Source organism: Paralichthys olivaceus, chromosome 6 (genome assembly GCF_024713975.1).
Source record: "Paralichthys olivaceus isolate ysfri-2021 chromosome 6, ASM2471397v2, whole genome shotgun sequence".
NCBI lineage: Eukaryota > Metazoa > Chordata > Actinopteri > Pleuronectiformes > Paralichthyidae > Paralichthys > Paralichthys olivaceus.
In genome coordinates this window covers 25571984-25595935 of record NC_091098.1, presented here as the reverse complement: position 1 = coordinate 25595935, position 23952 = coordinate 25571984, and the positions used below count along the sequence as shown (strand labels likewise).

Sequence of the window (23952 nt, the reverse complement as noted above, 5' to 3'; positions counted from 1 at the left end):
ATGAGGCCAGACGGACAGAACTGTGTGACCTCACTGCAATGGACAGGAGGAGGTTATGTAATAAGTAAACAGCAGCCACCACTAAAATCCTCCTGCAGCAGAATGCCAGCAGCGAAGAGAAGAGCTTTCTACAGTGTGCAGGACGTTGTTGATGCTTTACAGATCGGTAGATTTAACTTGTATAGGTGACATTTACATTTATGTCTTCAGCCTGAATGTCCTCTGTTGTCCTCAATTGAATTATGGACACTTGGATGACGCCACAGGAATATGGAGGCATTTTTTTTCCTGTTGTTTTTTTTTCTGTTTGAACAATTGGTCTCCATTTACTTCGACTGTAATGGATGTGGGTGCAGCCCCGTTCATCCCTGAAGTGTTTCGCGGACTCGAACACTTCACCCGCCCCTCCACCGGCACAGTGGAGAGCGGTTCATGAGTGAATCTGGGCGAATTATACCTCATAATTTTTTTTTTAATTCGACTATGCGACGTGTCGTGTTGGAGAATTCTCCCAGCGGCACCTGAAGGCAGCACGGTCGCCAAAACAGCGGAAGCACACGAATGCGTCACGGCGTCACATGATCCGGGTGGACCAATGAGAGGGCTCCGTTTCTGAAAACCCGGAAACAGGCGGCTTGTTGTGTTGACGCTGCGGATTCTGCGGCTGTTTGTTGTTTTCTGACGCGTCTCTGTCGTTTATCAATGGAAAGTGAGAAAACGCGTCTGTGTCCGTGATCAGAGCTTCATGTCCACCGCTTCTCCAGGTTCGTTCCAGTCACTGTGGTCGAACTGTGCTGAGGTCAGACTGTGACTCACTGTCAACACTGTGTCTGTCCAACATTCAGCTGCTCTCACACTGGACTTACTTCTTATTCTTCCACATAATATATATATATATATATATATATATATTTAGATGTTTACAAATGTTACTACATTTACTCGTGCAGACAGAGTATTTCTACACGGTGGTGTTGGTTGATAAGTTGAGTTAACAGCTTGTCCTTTGAGAGACAGTATACAAATGTTAAGTTATTAACGTGTCCAACATTTGACAAACTAGTTTCTGGGCCGTAACCCAAGCTTTTGTGTTTGTACACTCAGGTGTCTCTTTTCTGTGTGTTGCAGCTTCTCCCAGTCCGTCCATGGCTGATCAGCATGAGTCCATCGATCTCATGTCTCCCCCGGTGGACCCATCCGCAGCCGCAGGACACAGCTGGTTCCCTGGACCCCCTCCGCCCATCTACTCCTGCACCCTGACCCCTGAGCTGGTGGCCAAGGCACGGGAGGAGCTACAGGAGAAACCAGAGTGGCGTCTCCGGGATGTGCAGGCACTGAGAGACATGATACTGAAGGTTCTGCTCTGTACTTTTATTCGTAATAACATAAACAGTCTCATTACTGAATAACTGTACCTTTAGATATGAGTAACATTTCAAATAGGACAGGGGACTTTGTCCCAGTCTCCAAAATCTGTCCGGTAATGAAAGTTGGCACCGATTTCCGGTGATGAACATTAACTTAGTACATTTACTCAAGTACTGTATAGTTTCATATCTTCAGGAGTTTTATACCAAAACCGATACACAAACAGCAGCAGTTCACTCACATCTCAACGACAAGGGACACTTTTATTAGACCAGAAAAATGAACCTGGAAAAACACATCACAGGTTTGTCTTTATTCAGTGAGTGCTTTCTTCCTCCACCTGACTCTGCAGGAACAGCCAAATCTCAGGACGAGGCTGGACGACTCCTTCCTCCTACGATTCCTGCGGGCCAGGAAGTTCGACTATGACCGTGCGCTGCAGCTGCTGCTCAATTACCACTCAGGTCGTAAAGCCTGGCCAGAGGTGTTCCAGGATCTGAAGCCATCCACAGTGAAGCACGTCCTGGACCTGGGCTTTCTAACGGTCCTGCCCCGGCCGGAACCCAACGGACGATACATCCTTTGTCTCCGGCCAGGTCTGCTTCATCCTCATCTGTGAATTCAGCACATTGGCAACAACTTCACCCTCTATAATTACTATCATTCATTTAGCTGTCACGTGACACGTTAGAGCTTAAACTCTGTGTTTTTATTATAAATCGCTCTTTGCCACTTACTGACAGTACTTCCAGTACGTGCTTTACTCAGGATCTACAATCACTCAGCTCACTCGTCTTTTGCAGGAAAGTGGAAACCAAACGATTATCCATTTGTTGACAACGTGAGGGCCATTTATCTGACGCTGGAGAAGCTGATCCAGCCCGAGGAGACGCAGGTGAACGGTATTGTCATCTTGGCCGACTACACTGGTGTGGGCATGTCGCAGGCGTCCAATCCAGGCCCATTCCTCGCCAAAAAGGTTGTGAGCATCCTCCAGGTAAGAACCTGTGATGACAGGTGATGAGCACATGGTTGCAGCAGTTTCTCAAAATGTTATTTCATTTTGTTACGACATCAGTAAATATGACACACAGGCTCTCGAGCACTGCCTGTTGACTGACTGCAGTGGGTCATATTTACATAAGCACACAAATCACACATGAGACGTGTGACAGCACCAGATGTGCCTGTTCTCAACGCAGCTTCTCTTCTCATTCACAGGATGGATTTCCAATCAGGATCAAGGCCGTTAACATCATTAACGAGCCGAGGATTTTCAAAGGCATCTTCGCTATAATTAAACCATTTCTGAAGGAGAAGATGGCAGAGAGGGTAACTGTCGTCCTTGAGTTTTCTCTGGCTCCTGTTTTTGAATTGTTGGCTTCACTTCTATCTGCAGCTTGTGCTCCGAAATCATTTTCATCTGTGCAAAATGGAAGGTGTCATTACCTTTTAACTTGATGTGGTAAATAACCATACAGTCGCATGTTTTCACAATCAACTCACATGCAGCCGCTCTGGATAATTCACCATGAGAGCAGCTGAAGGGTAATTTTTCTGGCCAGTTGGTGAAAGTGATTCCAATATTCAACTTCCACAAGCTCTTGATGAAAATATGTGCTCCACTTCTGTCACAAGCTGTCTGGTGCCGGACAGATAATTTAATTTGAGTGCACCAAAAGCAAATGTGGGAGAGAAGGAGCTTTGAGGAACTGTAGGCACGGGTGTTCATTATCTCCGCCGAGGAGGTTTTGTTTTTGTCTGTTTATTCGTCAGCATTAAAAAATGACTCAGCTGATTTCCATTACATTTTTTTTTAATTCCAGCCACTTACGTTAATGAAGCTGGTGTCTTTGCTGTCTTCTCTCCGACAGTACATCCTCCACGGCTCAGACCTGCGCTCTCTGCACCGGAACATCCCCCGCTCGGTTCTGCCGGAGGAGTACGGCGGCACCGCGGGCCAGCTGGACATGTGCGCGTGGTCCAGGCTGCTGCTGGACTGTGAGGAGGAGTTCATAGTGGAGTTTTGTCAGCCAGATCCACTAGAGGGTGTGGTGCTCCCAGACTCCATGTTATTTGAAGGCGAGCAGAGCAGCGGGCAGGACGACGACACCTTCAGGGGGCTGCGCTCGCAACTCTACTACTGCTACTGATGCACGCTGCAGCTGTGTAGGCTCCCGTCACTGAGAGGACAGTTTATGTTTCGTTTGAAACATATTGACAGGGCAATATTCCACATGATTTATTTTACTAACAAAGCAGCACTACTTTAGGCAGATTCTCTGATGTTCATGTAGCCCAACGATCAATCATGTTTCCAAGGCAGCTGCAGACTCAGGCAAGAGGCCTTTGACATAAGCTGATGCATTTAGAGACGTTTTATGGACGTTATTGTTTCATTGGCCTCTATGGATTAATTTACAGTATTTACAAATTATTTTAACAGTCAGGTGCCCGTATGTGTATTGAAAAACGTTTTTGTAAATGTTCCTCCCATCCGACACGTTCCATTAAAAATGTCTGTAATGTGTTTCCAGTGGAAGAGATGAGGGATAAAATTCACTTCTCACCACGAGGCCTAGGCAATCTCAGTCAGGATGAGTTACTGTCTCGGTCACAACATGTTCCCTGTTCACAGAGAGAGAGAATCAGGAGAGACAAAGAGGGAATTGGGTAATAAAGAAGTCAAATGTCACTTCTGTGGTACGTGGACTGTGGATTCTGTCCCTCGTCTCTTTCCCTGGGAGCACGAACAGGAAGGGGTTTCTTTGTTTGAGCACTGAAAACAGTGAGCAAAAAAAAAAATCAGTTTTAATGTACACATGGGCAAGATCACTGTTTGAGAACAGTCGTGGAAAAATATGAACCCATCTGCTAACATTTTCCACTGAGGAGCAATTCTGAAAACAGCTGCTCACAACTCACATCCCTCCAGTTTGTTTGGTGTCTGTCTGCACGGTTGCATCCACCATGTCTCACGTTCCTGTGACGGTAACTCACACAGTTCGTTGCCTTAAACTTCCGTTCACCGGTGGATTCTCCATCTTTTGTTTTACCAAAGCAATATTCATGTTTCATCTGGGCTCGTTGTACCTGAGGGTGGATATACTTCATAGTTGGTGGGTGTGAATGGACGCTGCTGTGGCCGAGAGAAAGAAGAATAACGCCATAGTTTTGCCAGTGAATGTTTTGGTTCAGTATCTTGCTCTTACACGGTATTTTCAAGCCTTTGTTTCGCTGATGCTTTATGTTTCTCCAGCTTCAATCTCCTGAGAGGATTAATGTTAGTTTTGTATTTTTTTTAAATTCAGATAATCTGCCTTATGTTTTTCTTGTTTTAACCTTTTTTTGACCTGTGTGTCGTCACGCAGTCTTAACACGGGGGCCGTCACTGATCACAGGAGTCACATGTGGGAACAGAACATTCAGTCCCGACTCTATAGACGTCTGCTTTGCCAAATTTCTCATCAGGCCATGTACAGACATGTGCAATGATGTTGGATCTGTTTTCCAGCGGTTGCCCGAAGCCAACTTGAATAATGTTGTTCATTCTTTTATAGTTTTATTTCCAGCATGTGTGTCACAATGAGCTGCATTGTGTTGCCGGATATTTATCGTCTGTAGCGTAGATAATAAAGTGAAACACAAATGGAGAAAAGGACGCTTGTGTCTTGTTTGGACTGTCGATGCTTTTGTTGGCAGCGGATTGGGAAGAGTCTCGGGGAATCGTGGGTATTTTTCACAAACTGGGCTCATGGGTCCCGAAAGAAGTATTTAGAATTTATTTCAGTAATTCCAGTGTCATTTTCAGTGAAACTACAAGTGTGAAAATCAGATTCTAAATAAAAAGAGCACTTGTTGAGCACAAAGGTCCCTTTATGACTGTTGCTGCTTATTAAAATGAAAGAAATTAGTGTTATTACAACCAATACATTAACAATCCTGCTCAATTTGCAGCAATGTCTAGTATTTTATGAGATGATCATACGATTTGAAAGTTCTTTATCTGGAAAATATCAGTAACGGTAGCTGTATTATTGCTTGTGCTTGTGGTGGTCAACACGGTGCTCAGGGCTCGAGTGATTCAAAACACTGCAGAACCTCGGTTCAGAAAAATAAATATGTACGTTTACTTTCAACAATGACGAGCTGTGTCTTACAGAGGAGATGGAAATAGGTTTGGCATGTGAGTGTGTTGCTCTGATACAGGACGACTCACACGGGGCGTATTAGTATTGTCTCCTTCAGGAGGTTCTGACTCTATTCTAGCTCCTCACAGCCCACACTGTTGGACACTGTTGGTTTTCTGTTTCCATGACATTCGCTCCCTGAACAGGGCGGCGGTGGTGGTGCACACTCATGCAGTGGGAGTTCATAACAGTTGCTGTCTGTCTCATGAGAGAACCTCAACTTCATGAAAGTGTCACTGATTCATCTGCAGATTTCTTGATTAATTGATTTTTGATCTTTTCAGGAACAATTTAAATTCATCAGGTGGCGTCTCTGTGCTTTTCTTCTTCCAACAGTTTAACCGGCGGTGTGTCGTTTGACGCCTCTTTCAGTCAGGACCTCCGGAGAATGTCCGCACAATCGGGTCGCTGTCTCCGGATACATTCCTCAGCCGTTCGCTCTGACATTTGCGTTCTCACATGAGCCCAATTCACGCTTCTGTGTTGAAGCTGCGACGTAGCCTATGCTTACACGTGTACTCTGACGTGCACCTACGCTGTTTGTGGCTTTGCTCAAAGCTGTAGAGAGAACGGTCACCGAGGGACAACTCAAATGTTCCTCTTGCTGAGTTTAGGAAATGTTCATGGATCTATGGACCCCACATAAATTGTGGCCCCAGAACAATCCTGGATCCGCCCCTGTGAAAAAACAGGAATGAATCCAACATGTGGTAAAAAAAAAACAAAAAAACATCTGAGGCTTCCCTGTGAGGAAATCTGATCACCTCTGGTGGTTTGATGTCTCTGACAGGAGAGATTAAAAACACACCCAGAGAGAAAGCTGCACAATAAAAGAACGTGATGTGCGTGTGAGTGTGCGTGTGAGTGTGTGTGTGTGTCTCCTCCAGCCCACAGAGGAGTGGGAGCCTCCACAGGCGGGATCTGATTGGCTCAGACACGACTAACTCCATTTTGGAAAACAGCTGTTCGAAGACACAACCTCCTTCCTCGTTTGTTTGCCGTCGGTGCCATGAGAAAACACCCGGCAGCTGCAGGAGCAAGAGGAGCAGGAAGAGGAGCAGGAGGAGCAGCAGCAGCAGCGGGAGGAGGAGGCTGTTAACGCGCACACGTCTCCACCACACGGGGACTGATCCATCTCATCCACCGGCCCAGCTCCGGCTCCGGCCCCGGTTGCCTCGGTTTAGTCCGCCTGCCTGGGAAACTTAGCGGTGGATCCATGGTGTTAAACCCCCGTTGTAACAAGTGGATCACCGGAGGAGACCCGGCCAAGGTTAGTGGAGGTCCTTTGCTGCTGGCGACGTGTGCGCCTTTGTTGTGCACGGAGAGACGAGCTCGTGCGCGTTGAGCCGCAGAGTCACGACCGATTCTGCGCTTTTTTATTTTTTTTTATATTTATTTATTTAATTTTTCTCTCCGGGACATTTTCCTCCTGACGTGTCTCACAGGCTCAGTCTCCGTGTGCACGGTGCGCGCACGGATCGTGTCAGATGAACGAATAACCCGGTTTTTACGCGGTAATGTGCACGTTCATGTTATTTTCACATGTATGTTCGTTCCGTGTGCGTTCGAGGCAGGCAAGCGGTGTGTGTGTGTGTGTGTGTGTGTGTGTGTGTGTGTGTGTGTGTGTGTGTGTGTGTGTGTGTGTGTGTCCTTCCCACACAGAGGCTGCTGCTGCATTCAGTGCAGCTCCTAACACCTCAACCCAGTCTGTCATAAACCCTTAACCTATCCTTAACACAACGTTTACCGGACCTAACCTATCAGAAACTTAAACTAACCGTAACCTGACCAACCTCAACTTTAACCTAACCCTTCCTCCTTTGACTCCACTTGATAGCCAGGCCGTGGTGACGGCAGCTTTTCTCGCGGTAACCAAGTGAGGACGCAGTCGGTCGTCGTTCCAGTTCGGTCCAGAGGACGAGTCGTCTTGTGAAAAGACGACTGACAGAGACTGAGCAGCCGGCTACTGGCGGTGGTGGAGGGGCCAACAGCCGGGGACCCCCCACTTTGTGCGAGTGTTGCTGGGCAAGTGCCAGTTACTGGGCACAGGCCCTGGTGCAAATAAACACTGGCTCCTCGCCTGTGGTGGTTTAGTTCGCTGTCGACTGTCACCACAGCACCGCTCCTCCTGAGCTCCGTCAGCTGGACGCAAAACAGGAACCAACTCCTCTGATTCAAATCAAAATAACAGCTCATCTTTATTTTTAGCTCATCTGAAACTCGACCAGATTGTCGAGGCTTCAACAAACTGTGTTAACAGGGTGGGACTGTGACTTGTAATGATTTGGCATTTCATGGCTCAGGGAAACTGTTGCACATCACCAGTGACATTTTAGTCTGAAAGGAAAAACAGGCAGCCGATGTGATTCCAGGTCGATGGAATAACATTACGTGACAGAACAGAGGGAGGGACTGCAACTAATGATAATTTTATTGTGTCTCTCGATCACGTCTACAAATCTTTAGCTGCTTTCAGACCTGACTGAGCTCTGGAGGAGGTGTAGGTAGGTGTGAATGCAAACGAGAGGCTCCGGACTTTCTGCGGACTTTCTCCGCCGGGTTAGCAGAAAGTACAGCAGGGGATTCCCCGCTGGAATCACCACGAGCATGCGGGGGCGTTGCTGACGTCCCATCTGTCCCCTAAACACGTCTGATTCCCTTTCAGCAAGATCCATGAATTAAAACGCGGTTTGGTGGAAATCCCTCCTCGCTTCAGACAAACACACGGACGTTGAGGTAATTTAAGATTATTGATGATAATCTGAGCTCGAGGAAAAGGATGAACCGTGTTTGCATGTGATGCCCGGGAGCTGCAGCTGAAGGTGAACGTGTCTGTTCATGCGTCGCGCAGCAGCATCCTCCCGACACAGAACTTTGACATTGAAGAGAAACTGAGAAACAGTTTGAAACACAAATGTCATCGGGGGAAAAAACCACTTGATGAATTGAAGATTGAGGATTCCGTACAGTGTGACGGAGGATATGTGTGTGTGTGTGTGTGTGTCTGTGTGTGTGCTGCATCGTCTCCTCTCCTGTCTGAACAAACCAAACATGGTCTGGGGGGGGGCTGCAGTGATACTAGAAAACCTGCTTCAGTGAGACACACACACACACACACACGTCCTGCCGACCTTTGACAGAACCGTCCCTCCTGCGTTTCACTGACACACAACAGGACGCACGAGGCCGACCGCTCACCATTGACGCGTTCCGCTCGCTCGTCCTCGGAGGGGCCTCGTGCATCTTCTGATCTGTGAGGTCGGCCGTTTGGAAAAGCAGCTACGTGATGAGTAATCGGGTCATGCAAGAACATTTTTATTATCTGCACTGCTGCGTGAAGAACGCACTCACCAGCTCCTCTTCCTCCAACTACTCCTGCAAATGGCAGTGCTATCTGCTCCTGCTGAGGCCTGCCAACAATAACACGATTACTCTGAGAACATTCGGACCCCTGTCCCCCCCCCCACGTTAAGAATACACTGCTGGGCTGTTGGTGTGCGTCTCCTCAGACCGTCCCACTGAAGGTTAAATGAGCTTTTTTTTTTAATTTAAACGTTGTTGCTTGAGAATGCAGTGGTTTTAATGGGACTCTGAGGCAGCTGGATTCAACGCTTTGCTGCAATAAGGACAGCTCATTACACACTTCAGATAAAAAAAGCTTTCTATTCTCAGAAGTGGTTCAAGAGCCTTCGTTGAGATTACGTCCACAATCAGGCGCCTCCTCCCAGACCTTCCCACGTTCGAGCAGAAAACAACAGTCCAGCGCTCTGATTCGATGTGAACACATTTGCACAAGGTCTATTTTCTGCTTTCCCTCTGTGTAATCATGGGTTTAATGTGTACATATACTGTGGAGGGGGATTTCTCAGTTCAACTGCGCTGACCTCCTGCCACATTCTTCGCTCTGTGCGCAGAGGACTTAAGCTCCTCTGTTTTTAGCTCCCTTACTTCCCCATGAGGAGAAAACGAGTGCCGTCACCCAGCGGCCTTCATCATCTCGTGTGACAGACCAAAAAGGCTTTTTTCGGTTTACCGAGATATTCCAGAGTGCTGCGTGAGATGAAACGATTATTTAATCTGTCATTTCTTCTTAATTTATTTTCCAGAATTTAGTTCATGCATGTGCAACACATCTGGGGTCAGACACAGGTTTTTTATATGTGCACTGATGCTTCACTCAAAATGTAGTTTCCCTTAAGTTAATGTTCTTTTCATGTTAATCCCCTCTGTGAAGCACCTTTATATAAAGTCATGCTTTAATAATCACACTAAAAACTAAGTAAGTCCTTATTTTATTTTTCTGACATTTAATGATAATGATTAAGATATCACTGGCACCGATGACAGAATAATTATACAGGGGGTTTCAATAGCAGGAGCCGACATGAACCTTCTGAGCCATATATATATTATATATACTATATATTATATACAGTATATATATGTATTTACCCTTCCTGACTGTGTCATTATGTTAGCGTGCTGATATTAGCATCTTTATCTTTATTAATTCCAGAATCTTGTGTTTATTGTTAAGGGTGAACAACTGTTAACTATCATCCACGCAAACAGTTTTAAATTGTGGTTCTTTATTTTAAACTCATTCACTCTCTTGTTGTTTTTTGTGTCAAGGCCTCAAACTGTTTTGGGGATTTTGGGGCTTTTGTTGCAACAATCAGCTGCTTGAAATTATAAAGGGAAGTTTTTTTGCCAAACAGTTCATCAGTGAGACGCATTTTAAACGTCTGTGAGGCAGATGTTGAGCTGCGGGAGCTGCGACCAGTTTCACTTTACCCGTTGTTCAAAGCTCAACACATTATTTTGATGAATGCATCAACCGTCGTCATGTTACAACGATTTTTTAAATTTTTTTTATTTATGTAGCAGCTTCCATCTCAAAGTAGCAGTTCAGCAGACGTGTGGATGTAGAAACACTCTGAGTCAGACGGTGCATAAACAAGTGCAGGGCTCAGTATGAGGCCTGAGCTGTTTAACCATATGTGGGCAAAAAATACATGTGATGGCAACACTGAGCACGGCCGTTAATCTGCAGGAAGAGTCCGACCAAGTTTCTCTGGAAGAAACTTTTTCCCCTGAGAAACTGGGTCACCATGAAAATATATTGTCTCCGCTATGGATATAAAACTAGAGGCTGCATTTACACCGAGATCTCAAACTACTGACTTGTTTACGCCCACAGAGAGCCAACGTGCCGCGCTCTGAAGATACATCTTGGCAGTGAATAATTCATGGGTCTTGATTTAGTAAAAATCTGAAATGTGTAGAGAACCGGTGCATCTTGATTGAATTAAGGGTCTGTGAGGCCTCGGCGGAGGTAACCGCTCCGCTGCAGCGCCACTCCAGTTACAGGCTGTGATTGGATGCAGCTGACCTCAACTCTGCACGCAGTCATCGGCTACAGAAAATGGATGCATGGTACATATCCACTACTTCTCTTATTTAAATGTTCCCATGTCTCCCCTCTGCCCGATAAATTCCATTGTTTGTTGAAGTTGCCTTTTCAACCTGGGGACATGTGTTTTCTAACATTGAGCCAGTTTTATTAAAGACAGGGTTGGTGATGCCGCAAAAGTTAGCAAGAGCCGACCACGACAGATACATCCCGCCCCCTCCCATCGGTCAAAGTCACGTCTGCTGGAAGACGACTTTTCTGTGATTCGCTCACCCACTTCTGAGTTTTTGTCTCAGCTTCGGCTCCGTATGTCTCTGCAGCCGAGTGCACGCAGGCAGGCGGGTCTGTTAATGACAGACAGGTTCAACCCGTGTGATTGGTCCAGAGCATCAGCAGTAACGACACAGATGTGGCGTTGGAATAAACGCCGTTCTGAGTTTAATCCAACCTTACACCGTAAACAGGAGGATCTCATCCCTGTGAATTGGTTTGGAATGAAAATAGATTTTTTTTTTGCAGCTCAGCAGGTCAGTGAAAGACGATTTGATGAGAATCGCCCGTCATGAAAATAAATTAAAATGAGCTTTCATTGTTTTAGATGGAGTGGCCCATTTTAATTTCCGCGTGACGCGATTAAGTGCTAAAATCAATTAACTTTAGAAGTGATGAGACAGAATAACGCTTCAGGGTAAACGGAACAATGTGACCTTCACTGTTCGACGGCGAGTCAGAGGCTCGTGAGCTGCTCGATGCTTTGATTTGATTCACCGGGAGAATTATCAGGCTCCGTTTGCTTTCGGAGGTTTTACCGAATAAAGGTTTTCATCGAAATCCCGGAGGAGGGGAAACAATAAGCTGCGTTGATGTGAAGCAGCTCACGGGAACCTGACAGCTCGTTATTTAATGTCGCAAATTCACTGTGACAGTGATAAATTCCAGAGTTGGGAGGAAACAAAGTTAGACGGGCTGGTGAGCCTGGTCCTCACTCCGCAGTCTAAAGAGCCAGTGGCTGTACAGAACAAACATCAACTGTATATGAAAGACATGAACAGGAAACACCCGAGGAAGAACCTGGCGGATTCCAGGTGGGCTCAGGGTGTTTGTGTTTTACTCCAACATGAGCGATGTTTTCATTATCTAGGTCTTTAAGTGCAACCACTGCCTCTGCTCTGTTTTTTTTTATTCAAGTGAAATCCCTCTGCAAAGCTCAGACAGGCCAGTGGTGCAGGTGAGACGGGCGACGTTATTCGTGCACGCAGCGTAAAGAGCGTGAAGGTTTTATTTTATCAGAGGGGATGGAGGGATGCTTCGAACAGGTTGGTGCATGGGACGTAGCTCACGACCAGATAATATATTCTGGTTGTTGGAGCAAGGAGGATGTACGATGTTTCTCCAGTTCTCAAAAAAGAAATGGAAACCCTGCAGGGAGGCTGTGAGGGATATTTCCTTATATAGCAAACACAATAAATACACATGCATTCCTTCTCTGCAGCTCTCATCCTCCCTCTTTTCCCCTTCGCTCACCCTCCTGCTCTTTTCTCTACTCGCCCCTCATCTGCTTTCCATCCTTTCATCTTCCTCCAGACCTCCTGCACCCTCTCATCTCATCCATCCCCTCATCTCCTCCCTCACGTTGCCCTTCTCCCCCGTCAGCCCAAACGTGTCATTCCGCCGTGTGTGTGTGTGTCTGTGTCTTTGCAGAGAGCCTGGGAAAAGATAGGACATAAACAACACAGGCAAACAAACCACCTGCTTCCTGCCGAGGTCTCGTGTTGTTAAATGTGTGGACGGAAATAGAAGCGGGCAACCTTGCAGTAGAATTAGAACAGATAGAATGGACAGTGGGAGACAAATCACAGAGCCCTCAACACATCACGGCGTTACCTCGTTACCTGTGACGTCTGAGCGCGTACGAGAACAGGGAGACGGGACGTAATTAAAACAATAGGAAGAATCAATTAGTTCATTAAGAATCCGCAACTGTTCGATGAATCCATTCAGCCTCTCAGTCTTGAGGATTTCATGTGTTTTTGTAAAATAAATAAATTTGGGTTAGACAAAATACGGATGTCTCAGTTTTCTGACAGAGGAGTTGTGATAACGTATAAATTTAAAAGTCTTTTAAACTATGACTTTCATTTGACTTGAATCTTCTTATGATGCATCTATTCCTGGTAAAGAGATTTTCACTTTCAGAGGAAAAAGCAGAAATCTTCACAGTTTAAAAAGTGGAACCAAATATCTTCTGCTTGATTAAAGTGAAACTATTGATCATCAGAAGTGTTGCACATTGATTTTCTCTGGAGTCATCAGTTGATCCGTGACATTATGGAATTTATGTGATTTTGATTGAGTCGTTTGGTCGAAGCTTCACATGATTTCCGGGGCAAAACATGACATCTTCGAAAAATGCTTTGAACATGAACATGTAGAAATCTCAAAGACGTTTAATGGAAAAACAATACAAACTGAGAAAAACGACTTTAAAGTGATAATGAAAGTTTATTTTCTACGTACCAACGAATCCTCTGAGCTCAACATTGATTCACGTCAAAGTAAAGTGTGGAATAACCAGACAAGCTCAGACGTATAACAACGTTCTTTCAGCTCTCAGTAATGTTCCTGACGCACAGCAATGTCACCCACGTGTAAATATTTTCACCATTGACGTAGAGTTCCAGCTGCACGACGTGCTTCACCTTCTGCTTCCCTCAGAGCCGCTGTAAACAGCCGCGTATTCGTTAAGCCAGAGAATATCTGCTCAGACGTGTTTGTCTGAGCGAACGTGAATCTTGTTCTTACTGTCGGGGGGAGGGGGGGCGACACAGTCAAGAGTTCGGTCGTTATGAAATCTGTGTGTAACAGCTCGGCCTGTGAAGACTCTCAGGAATGACGACACTCTAAATGAACAGTTGCTGCTGCTGCCGTCGGAAACCGAGACGTGAGAACGCATATTTTGGAGTGGGGGTGGGGTGAGGGAGGGTGGCGGCTGGTCGGTGTGGGGGGGGGGGTGTAATCGCGGCCTCATTTCAGGGTCCAGTCGAAGCACCTGCTCCTGACTCAGCTGTGAATCATGGACGGTTGATTATTCTCCCAGTCACACCCATCCTATTTACACACACACACACACACACACACACACACACACACACACACACACACACACACACTAGGGGATTCCCTGTAGCCTGAGGCTGCTGCAGTAAACCTGGTCTCATGTGTCTGGACACTCGTCTCTGCCGCCTCAGAAATGATGATCGATCTTGACTCATTTGCAGTTTTTGGACACACACACACACACACACACACACACACACACACACACACACACACACACACACACACACACACACACACACACACATCTGAAGCTACACTAACACAACTACCTTTTCGTTTTAAAACAAACTGTCCACAGCGTTTTGCCTCTGTATCAGTTTTAATCCTCGTCACGTCTGAAAACCAGTAACACGTGGGCGCTCACATACTCCGCTCATGTATGTGTCTATAACAGCTCGACTCCTCCACATGTTAACACTTGTGTGATTGTAAAAACTGCACAACAGCTGCTGGCAAAGACAACAGGCCCAGTCACGCTCGTAACTGTGATTCTCCATGTCGGTCTTCACTGGCAGCCGAGGCCGATGGCGTCTTTCTGTTTCTTCTGGACTGGGGGTCATGTGACAGGAGCCGGACGAGTCAGTGAAGGCTACGTTGTGACCTTTAAGAGGTTTTGAGTCTAGTTTCCAAACATCCCAGCTCCTGCTCGTCCAAACTAAAACGCAGCCTCGGAGTTTTCAAACCAACACAGGAGAGAGTTTCTCTGAAACACCGGACGTCTCTGTGGCAGAGTTGATGTGTCTGTAGCCTGATACCGTGACGTTAGTGCTACGCTTGTGCGGAGACTCAGCGGTTTTATGGTGCACAGGCTCGCTCCACTCAGGAACTGAATTTGACTGCACTGATCTGTGTTCAGCAGCAGCCACGTCGATCCTCACACAACAAAGTCAGGAAAACGCTCAGAGACACTAAGTGACACCACGGTTTGTTAAAGCTACAGTTGACTTTGCTTGCGTCCCCGTCCGTCTCTTCCTCTGTGAGTTTCTCAGATTTTCATTCCTGGTTAAAAACCATCAGCACTGACGGTAAACCTGCTTTTCTTTGGTTTCGTTACCTTCGACAAGGAAGTGATTTGTCTCTTTGTTTGTTTGCAGGATTATGCAAAAACTCCGTGGATGATTCGCTTGACATTTTGTGCAGCGCTGTAACACGACAAACCCATTAGACTTTGTTCCGGATCAGTGGGCGGATCCAGGATTCAGTTTTTCGTTTTGGCAACTTCTCCCCCGGCGCTGTTTTATTTTTTGTCGTCTCATTTTCAGACAGCAGCCGGAGTCAACACACGCGAATAAACCTCCAGCACTGTTTTACAACATCTCCGTAAAACTGATGCAGCTCTAAAGATCAATATCAACAGTCTCTGATTGTGTAAGCAACAGTTAAAATGTTGTGTTTTGGGGAGTGATGTTTATGAGGGTGTGAAATTTGGTGCAGGTTCAAATAAATATAATAAAATGTGGTTTCATAGGGAAACCAGCAGTGTCATGTTCTTAACGGTGTAAATCTCTTTCTGGAGAACTTTCATTCGTATGTTTCTTCTTCTTCTCTTGAAAGACAAATGGCAGGAATTGATCTTCGAAGTGCCCATTCGTACGCCTGCAGCGATAATCTGTACGAGCCGGATTGATTTTTGATTTGGCCGTAGCTTTCTGAAGTTGCAGCCTCGCCCAGGCCTTTTGTATTATTCATTAGTTCACTCAAGACTTTTCCACAGGAGCTGATGCTAATAGCCTCGGTCAGGCTTCTTATCTCCTGTTCTTGGCTGATTCATTATGCCGTCAGCCATAGCAGCTCAGCACGCTCAATGAGGATGGCAATTATGCCAGAGTGGCAGTGATCATTCTCGGTATCAACGCTCAGTGGAAGGGAGATAGACAATTGCGTTGAGTATCCAGTGTTATCAGTGGTAATTCTGCATGTTTGACAGAGAAAATGGAAACTTCCACTGTGGCTTAGTCGTAAGCCCGAGACTTGAAAGTGCCAGTGAGGGAGAAATGGTAAAAAAAAAAGTTCTTGTGAGCGGTGGAGATTTGTGTCCGCTGGCCTCCGCTGCAGGAAGCATTTCCACAGCGTCGACGTTAACGGCTGAAGAGCAAAAGCAAGTGGCAATAATCCCTCCACCAGGGGAAATAAGGCCTTCACACCCAGTGTGGGTCCCTCAGGAAGAGGAAGGATATGGGGCAAATATATACAGCAGGGTTGAATGGACAGGACTTTTTTATTTATTTATGAGAGGAAGAGCGGAGAGGAACAACAATGCTTCTCCCGATGAGGAAATACAGCTCCCTTGTGTTTGAAGTGGGCTCGTTGTGAACCTGGCAGCTGCTGACATCATGTGAACAGACCACAGTGGACGGGGGCTGAGCGGCAGCGAGCAGGAGCTGCACCAGTGTGATGCTGCTCTCCGTGTGTAACACTGGGCTCTGGAGGGTCAACGGATTCGGATGAATTCGTCTGAAGTAGTTTGGTTCTGCTTCCGTAGGCGTCCGACAGCAAACGCAGCAACTCTGATTCCTTTGGTAAGAGACAGTTAACTTTTATCCTGATGTGAGCTTGTTTCATTTCGGATGATTTGTTCGACCGCAGGAGAGTTGTCGTCTGGGGTTTTATTACAGCCAATACAATTAGTTGCGTGGTTTTACTGTGCTTTAATCTAATAATTTGAGTAGAAATGAAAAACATTCTCCAGTTTCAGCTCCTCTAAAGTGAGGATTTGATGCCAGGCCACTGGGAAACTGCAGCTAATGATTATTTTCATGATCCCACTGATTATTTCTTTGGTTAATCAATTGATCATTTGTCCACATTGTCAGAAGATGGTGATGAATTCTCTTCAACACTCAAGGTGACGTCTTTATGTCCAAAAATAAAAGCAAAATCGTTACATATTTTTTTATCCATTGTGTCGTACACTTGTTTCTAAAACAACAAAATAATATAGTTAATATTCTGTGTATGAACAAATCACTGCATTTGTGAATTCTGAGTTTAGACTAATCGATATGGGAAATAATCTGTTCGCTGCGTCCTTCTTCTGTCCGCTCTCGCTCAGCTCAAAGTCTCAACGTAAGAAGACAGTTCATCGATCATTCAAGGTTGAAAAGGCCAAAGGGAAAAAGTGGTGTTGCTACGCGAGGCAGGTGAAACTCATTCACGTGGAGACTCATCGCCTTGTCAATACACGCAGCGGCAAAGTTAGTTGACAGACTTGGAATTGGTCGTGAAGATGACGCTAATGGAGTCGGCGTCGGGAGAGAAGCCGCTCTTTGTGTGGGTTATTGCAGATAATGTGGGTTTATTGTGCACAAATCAGGCTTAAAAGGCTCCAGTGGGATGATAGTGAGTGTGTCTCTAATGGTTCCAGTGTAAGTGACTCTGCTGACTCATATTCCCTCTGCGATCTTTTTTTTTTTCATCTTCCTTCAACTCTGAAGACCAAAACCTCTCCTGCTTCTCATGTGTCTCATGTTCAGACCTGCACCAACGTCGGACCCCTTTGTTCAGCTCTTCCCTTCGCTCACAATAACGTCCCGGCGCTTTTTGTGTGGATGAGATAATGCAGCTGAGCCTTTCATTCACAATAGAGGAACTACCAGAATTTGAATTGGGATGTTTTCCTGAAATGACTGCAGAGAGAGAGAGAGAGAGTGAGATAGAGAGAGTGAGATAAAGAGAGAGAGTTCCCCCACGTTGGACAGGATCCACGGTGCGGAGCAGGAGGGAGGGTGAGGCTGAGTTCAGCTGCAGCGGTTTCCCCTGAGACGATTGAGCTGTTATTGTCCAGAGTGAAAATAAAACACCTGTGACATTTGTCTTGTGCTCGTGTTTCCAGTCGCTGCTGTGTCGAGTTTCCAACTGTACACACATAAAGACTCTTTCTATTAAAGTAGGACACGCTCTGTAACACTGATATACTGTACGTCATCATGTCTGGAGTGTGGTGAGAAGAACCCAGACGATGCTGATACCGATATCGAGAAACAAATATGATTTAGGCTCGATATTTTACAGTTTAACCATAAAACTATTACAGATACGTATATTATATATTATAAACAGCTATAATTAAAAAGAAAACACAAATACAACTATACTAAAACACATAGAACTATAATAAAGATTTTTTCTGCTTTGTTTATCACGATAAAGAAAAGTTAACATAACATAAACACAGACAGAACAAAAGTTGCTATAAGATGATTCATAAAGACAAATGATTAAAAAGAAGAAAAGAAGAATCAAAGACAAGGAGCAAATTAAAATAATCTCATTTAAATGTTCAAAGGCACCAGATAAAATAATTATTCAAAAGAAGAAAAAAGAAACAAAACAAAAATAGTTGTGAGCTGTAAATATGCTTCAAACCTGATGTACAATTTGAATATAAAATACTTACACACGTGTATTATCATTGTTTTAATTGAAATGAAATCTCTTTGTTAGTTGTTGCTCTTGATGATGAGTGACTGACTCTATAATTCCCTTTAATGAGCTGAAACGAGTTCAGTCATGCACAGAGTCATCCGTGTCTCCTCTGCTCGTCTCATGTTACTTCACATGTTTATTTGCATCATACAAATCAGAGCAGGTGAAGGACAGAATCCGACACTGCCTCAGTCAGCCAGCGCCACAAAAACAACTCCATCATCTCGGCGAGCTTTGCGGCTATCGGGGATAATGTGATTTTTAAAATGCGGCGTCGTTAAACTGCTCCCACCACAGCTGAGGCCAGACCGTCGGGCGGAGAGGAGGGTGTAAACACGTGCCGAAGAGCAGCAGGCAGAACATCATCACCATCATCGTCCCTCCATGGAAACCTGTTAATGATCTCATGGTAGGATTGGATCCACACGCACAAGGCAAGCCGACTAATTAAACAAACAAATGGCAATTTGATGGAGCTCCCATAAACGGCATAACAACTGGGCCAGTGGAGTAGAAAGAGGCAAACATAACACGGCACACACGCACACACACACACACACACACACACTGTAGATCTGGTCGCTGCTGGTTGAGTTTTACATCTGTTAGTTAAATTGCAGTCATGATTTTCACGTGAGCTGCAATTTAAAGGCAGAGTTCGACAAATCAACATTTATCTGACGTGTACTTTGACTTTTTGTTTTGATCCCCACCCACTAACACGGAGGAGGCAGGTTTTTATGACCATTACTGCAGCCTGCCACAAGGGGGCGATCGAGGCGCTTTGGCTTCACTGCTGGGAGCTGTCATGACATCTGTCTTTATTTCCCTCTGTGGTTTCCGCTGTTGAAGTGAATGTGAAGCTAATTGCAGCAGCAGCACGTTAACTTTTAACTCGTTAACCAGCTCGTTTTTCACCAGAATCGTAACATTACCTTTAATAAACTTGTGAGTTTGTCAGAGACATTTTGGATAATGTACGAACACGTCAGATAAACGTATAACGTGGGTCAGACGGAAGGAGAAACTGGTTTCCTCCGATCTATTGATTTACAGGAGATGAGTAAAGTCTATGTTTGTGACTTGAATTTAAATTTAAAGGACAGTTGAGTCAGAAAGGTGTGTTTTCCTCAAACGCCTCACTAATTGCTGTTTAGCGAACGTCTCAGTTGTTTGAACTCAAGCTTGTGGAAAAGGTAGAAAGTGTAATTATGAACCTGTGAGAGACGCCGGCCTCCCACGGCGATTTGCTCCTCTGACGACTGCACAGCCCGGCCGCGTAGATGACGGCCTGTCAGAGGAGCGCGCCGCCGTCTGCAGTCGGAAACACAGAGTGGCTCTTGTAGTTGGTGCGAGCGCTCTGCAGGGAAATGCCAGCCACACAGAACACAGTGACATTTCCTGAGGTACCGCTCTTACCCACGGGGCTCGAACGCTGCCCTTTACTGCGAATTTCACATTCCCGAACCGCGCCTCGTACGTGTGCGTGGCTCGTGACCTCTCGGGGATTGACCCCGGGTGCTTCCTTTTTTTGGTGCATAGGAAAAAAAAACCCAACTCTTTGAATGAGACTAAAAGAACGTGAGTGAAAGCGTTTGGGAACAGACTGGCCCTGGGTCAGGGTGTCCGTCGCTGCCAGCTCCTTTTTTTATTCGTCTTCCATTCTTCTGCTCGTTTCCCTTCGGGGTCTCAAACACCTCCGTGGTTTTTTTAAAGATTCAGAGCGTCGCTGCTCAGCTTCTGTCATGGTCGTGGTGTTGAATGCTTTATTGGAGATGGAGGTTTGTAGCTGTAACGTAGTTTGTCACGCTGCCCGTAGATACAGAGATAAATACTTAATTCATCCCAGAAGGGAAATTACAGTGTTCCAGCATAAAATCACAGCCGGGGGTGGGTGTGTCCTGGATATGCGTGCAGACTAAACTGTTGCTGCCAGATAAATAAAAAGGACTCAGAATTTGTGCCAGGTACTGTTCTTACACTGTCAGGTGGGATGGAATAAAGCTCTCGTTAAAAATATGACGTGCAAACGGTAAAAAATGTTCATTGCAGCTCAAAGGATGAATCTCCTCCCTCTGCAAGTGCGATTAAAAAAAGTCTGCAGCCGTCTTTTTTGCAGCTGAGTTGGTGAAACCTCCAACTGGAAACAAGCTGCCACCAGCCACACACACACACACACACACACACACACACACACAAATGTGCACGCACGCACACACAGCAGTGAGGCCTCTGCCCAGGGACCGAAGATGTAAAGGAGCAGCCATTACGACATTTCCAGTCTTTCTTTCTTTGCAGTTTTCTGATCTTTTCTTTCTCCTCGTCTTTTCTGGAGCAGTCTCACTTTTTGTCCTCGGCTCTCTGCGGAGTTCCCAGCTGTGGAGTCGTGTTTTAGTGGTTGGCAGGATCCATGACCCAGTTAAATATGGACTGGGAACAGGAAACTGCAGAGGGAATGAATGGCAGACCTTTTTTTTTTTGGTTGGGGCTTTTCGTGGCTCCGCCTGTCTTTGTTCTTTAAATGGTTTAAACCTGTTTAACTCTTCCTCTTCGTCTCCATCAGGCTCTTTTCCAGCTCTTCTTCTTTCTTGAGTCCCTGCTGTGTCGGGACCTTCAGGACATTAAAAAAAAAAAAAGACCAGTGGAATAGTGAAGCACGGTTTGGTGCAGCTTTTGTTTTTTGGTCGACGGCTCAGCACAGATATTGGTCGTGCTGTTAATTTGTATGCAGAGATAGAAGTGGCCTTCATGCTTCAGAAGGATCAGCGTTCTCGTGTGTCACGTTGCTTCTGCTGAAGTAGAAACGCACAGGACACAGTAATACACCTCCCACGGGCTCCACAGACAACAGGGTGATTTATCTGCTTCTTGCAACACCTCCGCAGCTGTCTCACAGTCCCCTCCCCCCCTCCGGCAGGTGTAATGAGAGCGCTGGTCATGGACAGATGATGGACGTGGAGACGTCGTACTCAGACTTCATCAACTGTGATCGCACAGGCCGCAGGAACGCAGTACCCGACATCGCAGGGGAGGAGACATCAGTGGCCAGCACCAGTGAACTCACCAAAGACCTGGCGGGGATGGACCTGAAGGCTGCAGGTCAGTAAACTCACAGCTGAGAAGACGTTCAGACTGTGGTGTTGTCTTTATTACCCTGCCAGATGATTAACTTGTGTTTATGTGGTTTATATTTGACATCTACACACTGACGTCGTTATTAAATGGTATTGATAAAGTATATAATTGGGGTATATACAGCGTGCACTGGGTATGGATCACCCGTCTGATGTTAGCGAGATTACACAAAAACAACTGAACGGATTATTAATTCTTCTCCACAGAGAATTTCATTAAATCTGCAGAAACATTAAATTAAACAGATTTTTTTTTTACGACCACCTTGAGAGAATCCTTTCAAATGTGGCACAGATGTTCACAGAGGATTCACTGGCTGGATTCTGGTGGTTAAAGGTCACCGTGACCTCATGACTCTGGTAATTCTTGTAATTACGAGTACTAGTACTCGTAATTGGGAAGAAGTCGAATACAGCTGAGTGGTTTCATCCTAATTTACCCAGAGTTCACAGCAAATATATCCTCGGGAGGATAGACAGGAAAAATGAAAAATGATGAGTTTAGATGTTTGTGTGATTATTAGTTTGATCTTCAGTCTCTGAGAAACTTGAAGGCACCAAATCTCTACGAGGTTTGATGTTATTGTTGTTGCACGATGACAGAGAGTCATTGCTTCCTCTCAGTCGAGCGTCGAGCTGTTTGGGGGAACGTGTCTGAATATGACGCGAATGTCCCGCCGGTAGGCCGTGAGTCACGCTGTTGTTCTTCGTGACTTCCCCCTCAGGCAAAGATATGTTTCCCATGTCACGATAACCGGTTTGACCGCTATAAATCAAACTGCCTCATATTTCGAAATGATCTCATATCATGCTGACATTGTGCTGCCACAGGAAGTCGTAGTTCCTTCCTCAGGATACTTGTTATTTATATTTTTTTTCAGGCGCCTGAAAGCAGATCTATCCCCCCTGTTACTGTTTCAGTCACACAACACGCGTTTGAAATGTTAGATAATTAGATTATGGGGAGGGATGAAATATTTATAATCCCACTGTCCTGAATCCACAGGACAACAGAGGAACTGGGAGAGATGGGAAATCTCTGCATGTTGAATAAACGGCGTGTGTGTGATGCTGCTCTCAGACATGAACTCTCCGGTCAGTCTCCAGGTTAAACGTCTGAAGGAGCTGACGTTATAACACGGCAGGAGATCCCCCCCAACAGGGGGCGTGTTTGTGACGCTTCTTACAAAAGAAACAACGAGAAGAAAACAAACGTGACAGATTGTGGCGAGTGAGGCAGGTCACATGATCGGAGCAGCCCAGCTCCAGTTGAACTAGCTCACAAGCGTTGATTACTCCCACTGTCACTGACTGATTTCCATGTCTGTCCCCTCCCCCCCCCCAGAAGGAGACCCGGGGGCCTCCCCAGCCCCTGCGGCGGAGGGCTCCACCAGCCAAGATGCCCAGGGAAGCGGAGGCCCGTCCTAAACTCAGCCGGCGGAGACTGATGGGGGCAGAGCCGAGGAGAGAGGAGTGGAAGCGGGTGAAAGTGGAGAACGGAAAGAGAGAGTGTTGTTTTGTCCCAACGAGACACGAGACACCTTCGCTCACTGCCGGCCTGGCTGCAGCTTCCACGGCCTTTTTATTGGACCCTATTGCAACATGCGGAGCAGAACGGAGTCGAGGTGACGGCGGAGGCGCTTCCTCTTCAGACTCTGTTGGTCATTTGTTTTCCCGACCGGACAAGAAAGCACAGAAACTCTGGATTCACGTCTGTGGAGATGGACTCAGCTGAACAGAGTTCGCTTAACTTCACTCAGACATTGTTCCAGACTAATATGGAACCGTGTCATCGAGTGAATATTCATAATCACCTACGTGTCATTTTCTTTTTACGTCTGTGTGTGAGTTTGTGACCCCGTCGTTCGGTTTCATCAGTCTCTCTTTTTCTTTTGTAACAAACATAGTCGCAGTTAAACTGTCGTGTGCGGACTTCATATTTATTGCTAAATGTTCAGTGATAACTTTGTGATAGCAATTTTCTTTGTGTAATAAAATAACTATGAACTACTGCAACTTTTTCTGCTCTGTGCTTTCAAGTGCTGTTTAATTTCTAGTTTGGCTTTTTACCGGACACCGCAGGCATCGGCGCCTCGGCGAGGTGGGGGGGGGGGTGAGTCCCAGTCGAGCCAGGATTAATGACGTCAGCTCTGAGTTGTTCCAGAGCCACCAATCTTTACTGAACACAGTGTTTGTGTACATTAGCACAGACACAGGAAACCAGAGTTTACTTTTCCACCTACGTCACGATTTGCAGTGTTTATGGTAACTGGTATGTACTTATATAGAACTTTTCTAGTCT

General features: G+C 45.8%; 2 protein-coding genes across 4 annotated transcripts; both read left to right on the top strand.

The window, feature by feature from the left end:
• The first annotated feature begins 601 nt into the window (after positions 1–601).
• Positions 602–5026, top strand: ttpal (tocopherol (alpha) transfer protein-like). 2 transcript variants are annotated; one of them, XM_020109359.2, is made up of 6 exons: positions 602–764; positions 1129–1355; positions 1721–1964; positions 2172–2365; positions 2590–2700; positions 3243–5026. In XM_020109359.2, exons 1-6 carry the CDS (start codon positions 746–748, stop codon positions 3519–3521), a joined length of 1074 nt encoding a protein of 357 aa, XP_019964918.1. In that variant the 5' UTR covers positions 602–745; the 3' UTR covers positions 3522–5026. The 2 variants fall into 2 exon arrangements, with proteins under 2 accessions (XP_019964918.1, XP_019964919.1); XM_020109360.2 differs by having other exon boundaries at positions 630–799.
• Positions 5027–6399: 1373 nt separating this feature from the next.
• On the top strand, positions 6400–23666 carry pkig (protein kinase (cAMP-dependent, catalytic) inhibitor gamma). Of its 2 annotated transcripts, none has more exons than XM_069526332.1 (3): positions 6400–6828; positions 21434–21615; positions 22996–23666. In XM_069526332.1, the coding sequence occupies exons 2-3, from the start codon at positions 21462–21464 to the stop codon at positions 23076–23078; spliced, it is 237 nt and encodes a 78-aa protein (XP_069382433.1). In that variant the 5' UTR covers positions 6400–6828; positions 21434–21461; the 3' UTR covers positions 23079–23666. The 2 variants fall into 2 exon arrangements, with proteins under 2 accessions (XP_069382433.1, XP_069382435.1); XM_069526334.1 differs by lacking the exon at positions 6400–6828 and adding an exon at positions 16472–16610.
• The last annotated feature ends 286 nt before the right edge of the window (positions 23667–23952 follow it).

Coding starts and splice junctions, on each gene's coding strand:
- ttpal (XM_020109359.2), top strand. Junction 1,356..1,720: donor TGAGAGACATGATACTGAAG/GTTCTGCTCTGT, acceptor CTGACTCTGCAG/GAACAGCCAAATCTCAGGAC. Junction 2,366..2,589: donor AGGTTGTGAGCATCCTCCAG/GTAAGAACCTGT, acceptor TCTCATTCACAG/GATGGATTTCCAATCAGGAT.
- pkig (XM_069526332.1), top strand. CDS start 21,462: ATGATGGACGTGGAGACGTCGTACTCAGACTTCATCAACTGTGATCGC. Junction 21,616..22,995: donor GATGGACCTGAAGGCTGCAG/GTCAGTAAACTC, acceptor CCCCCCCCCCAG/AAGGAGACCCGGGGGCCTCC.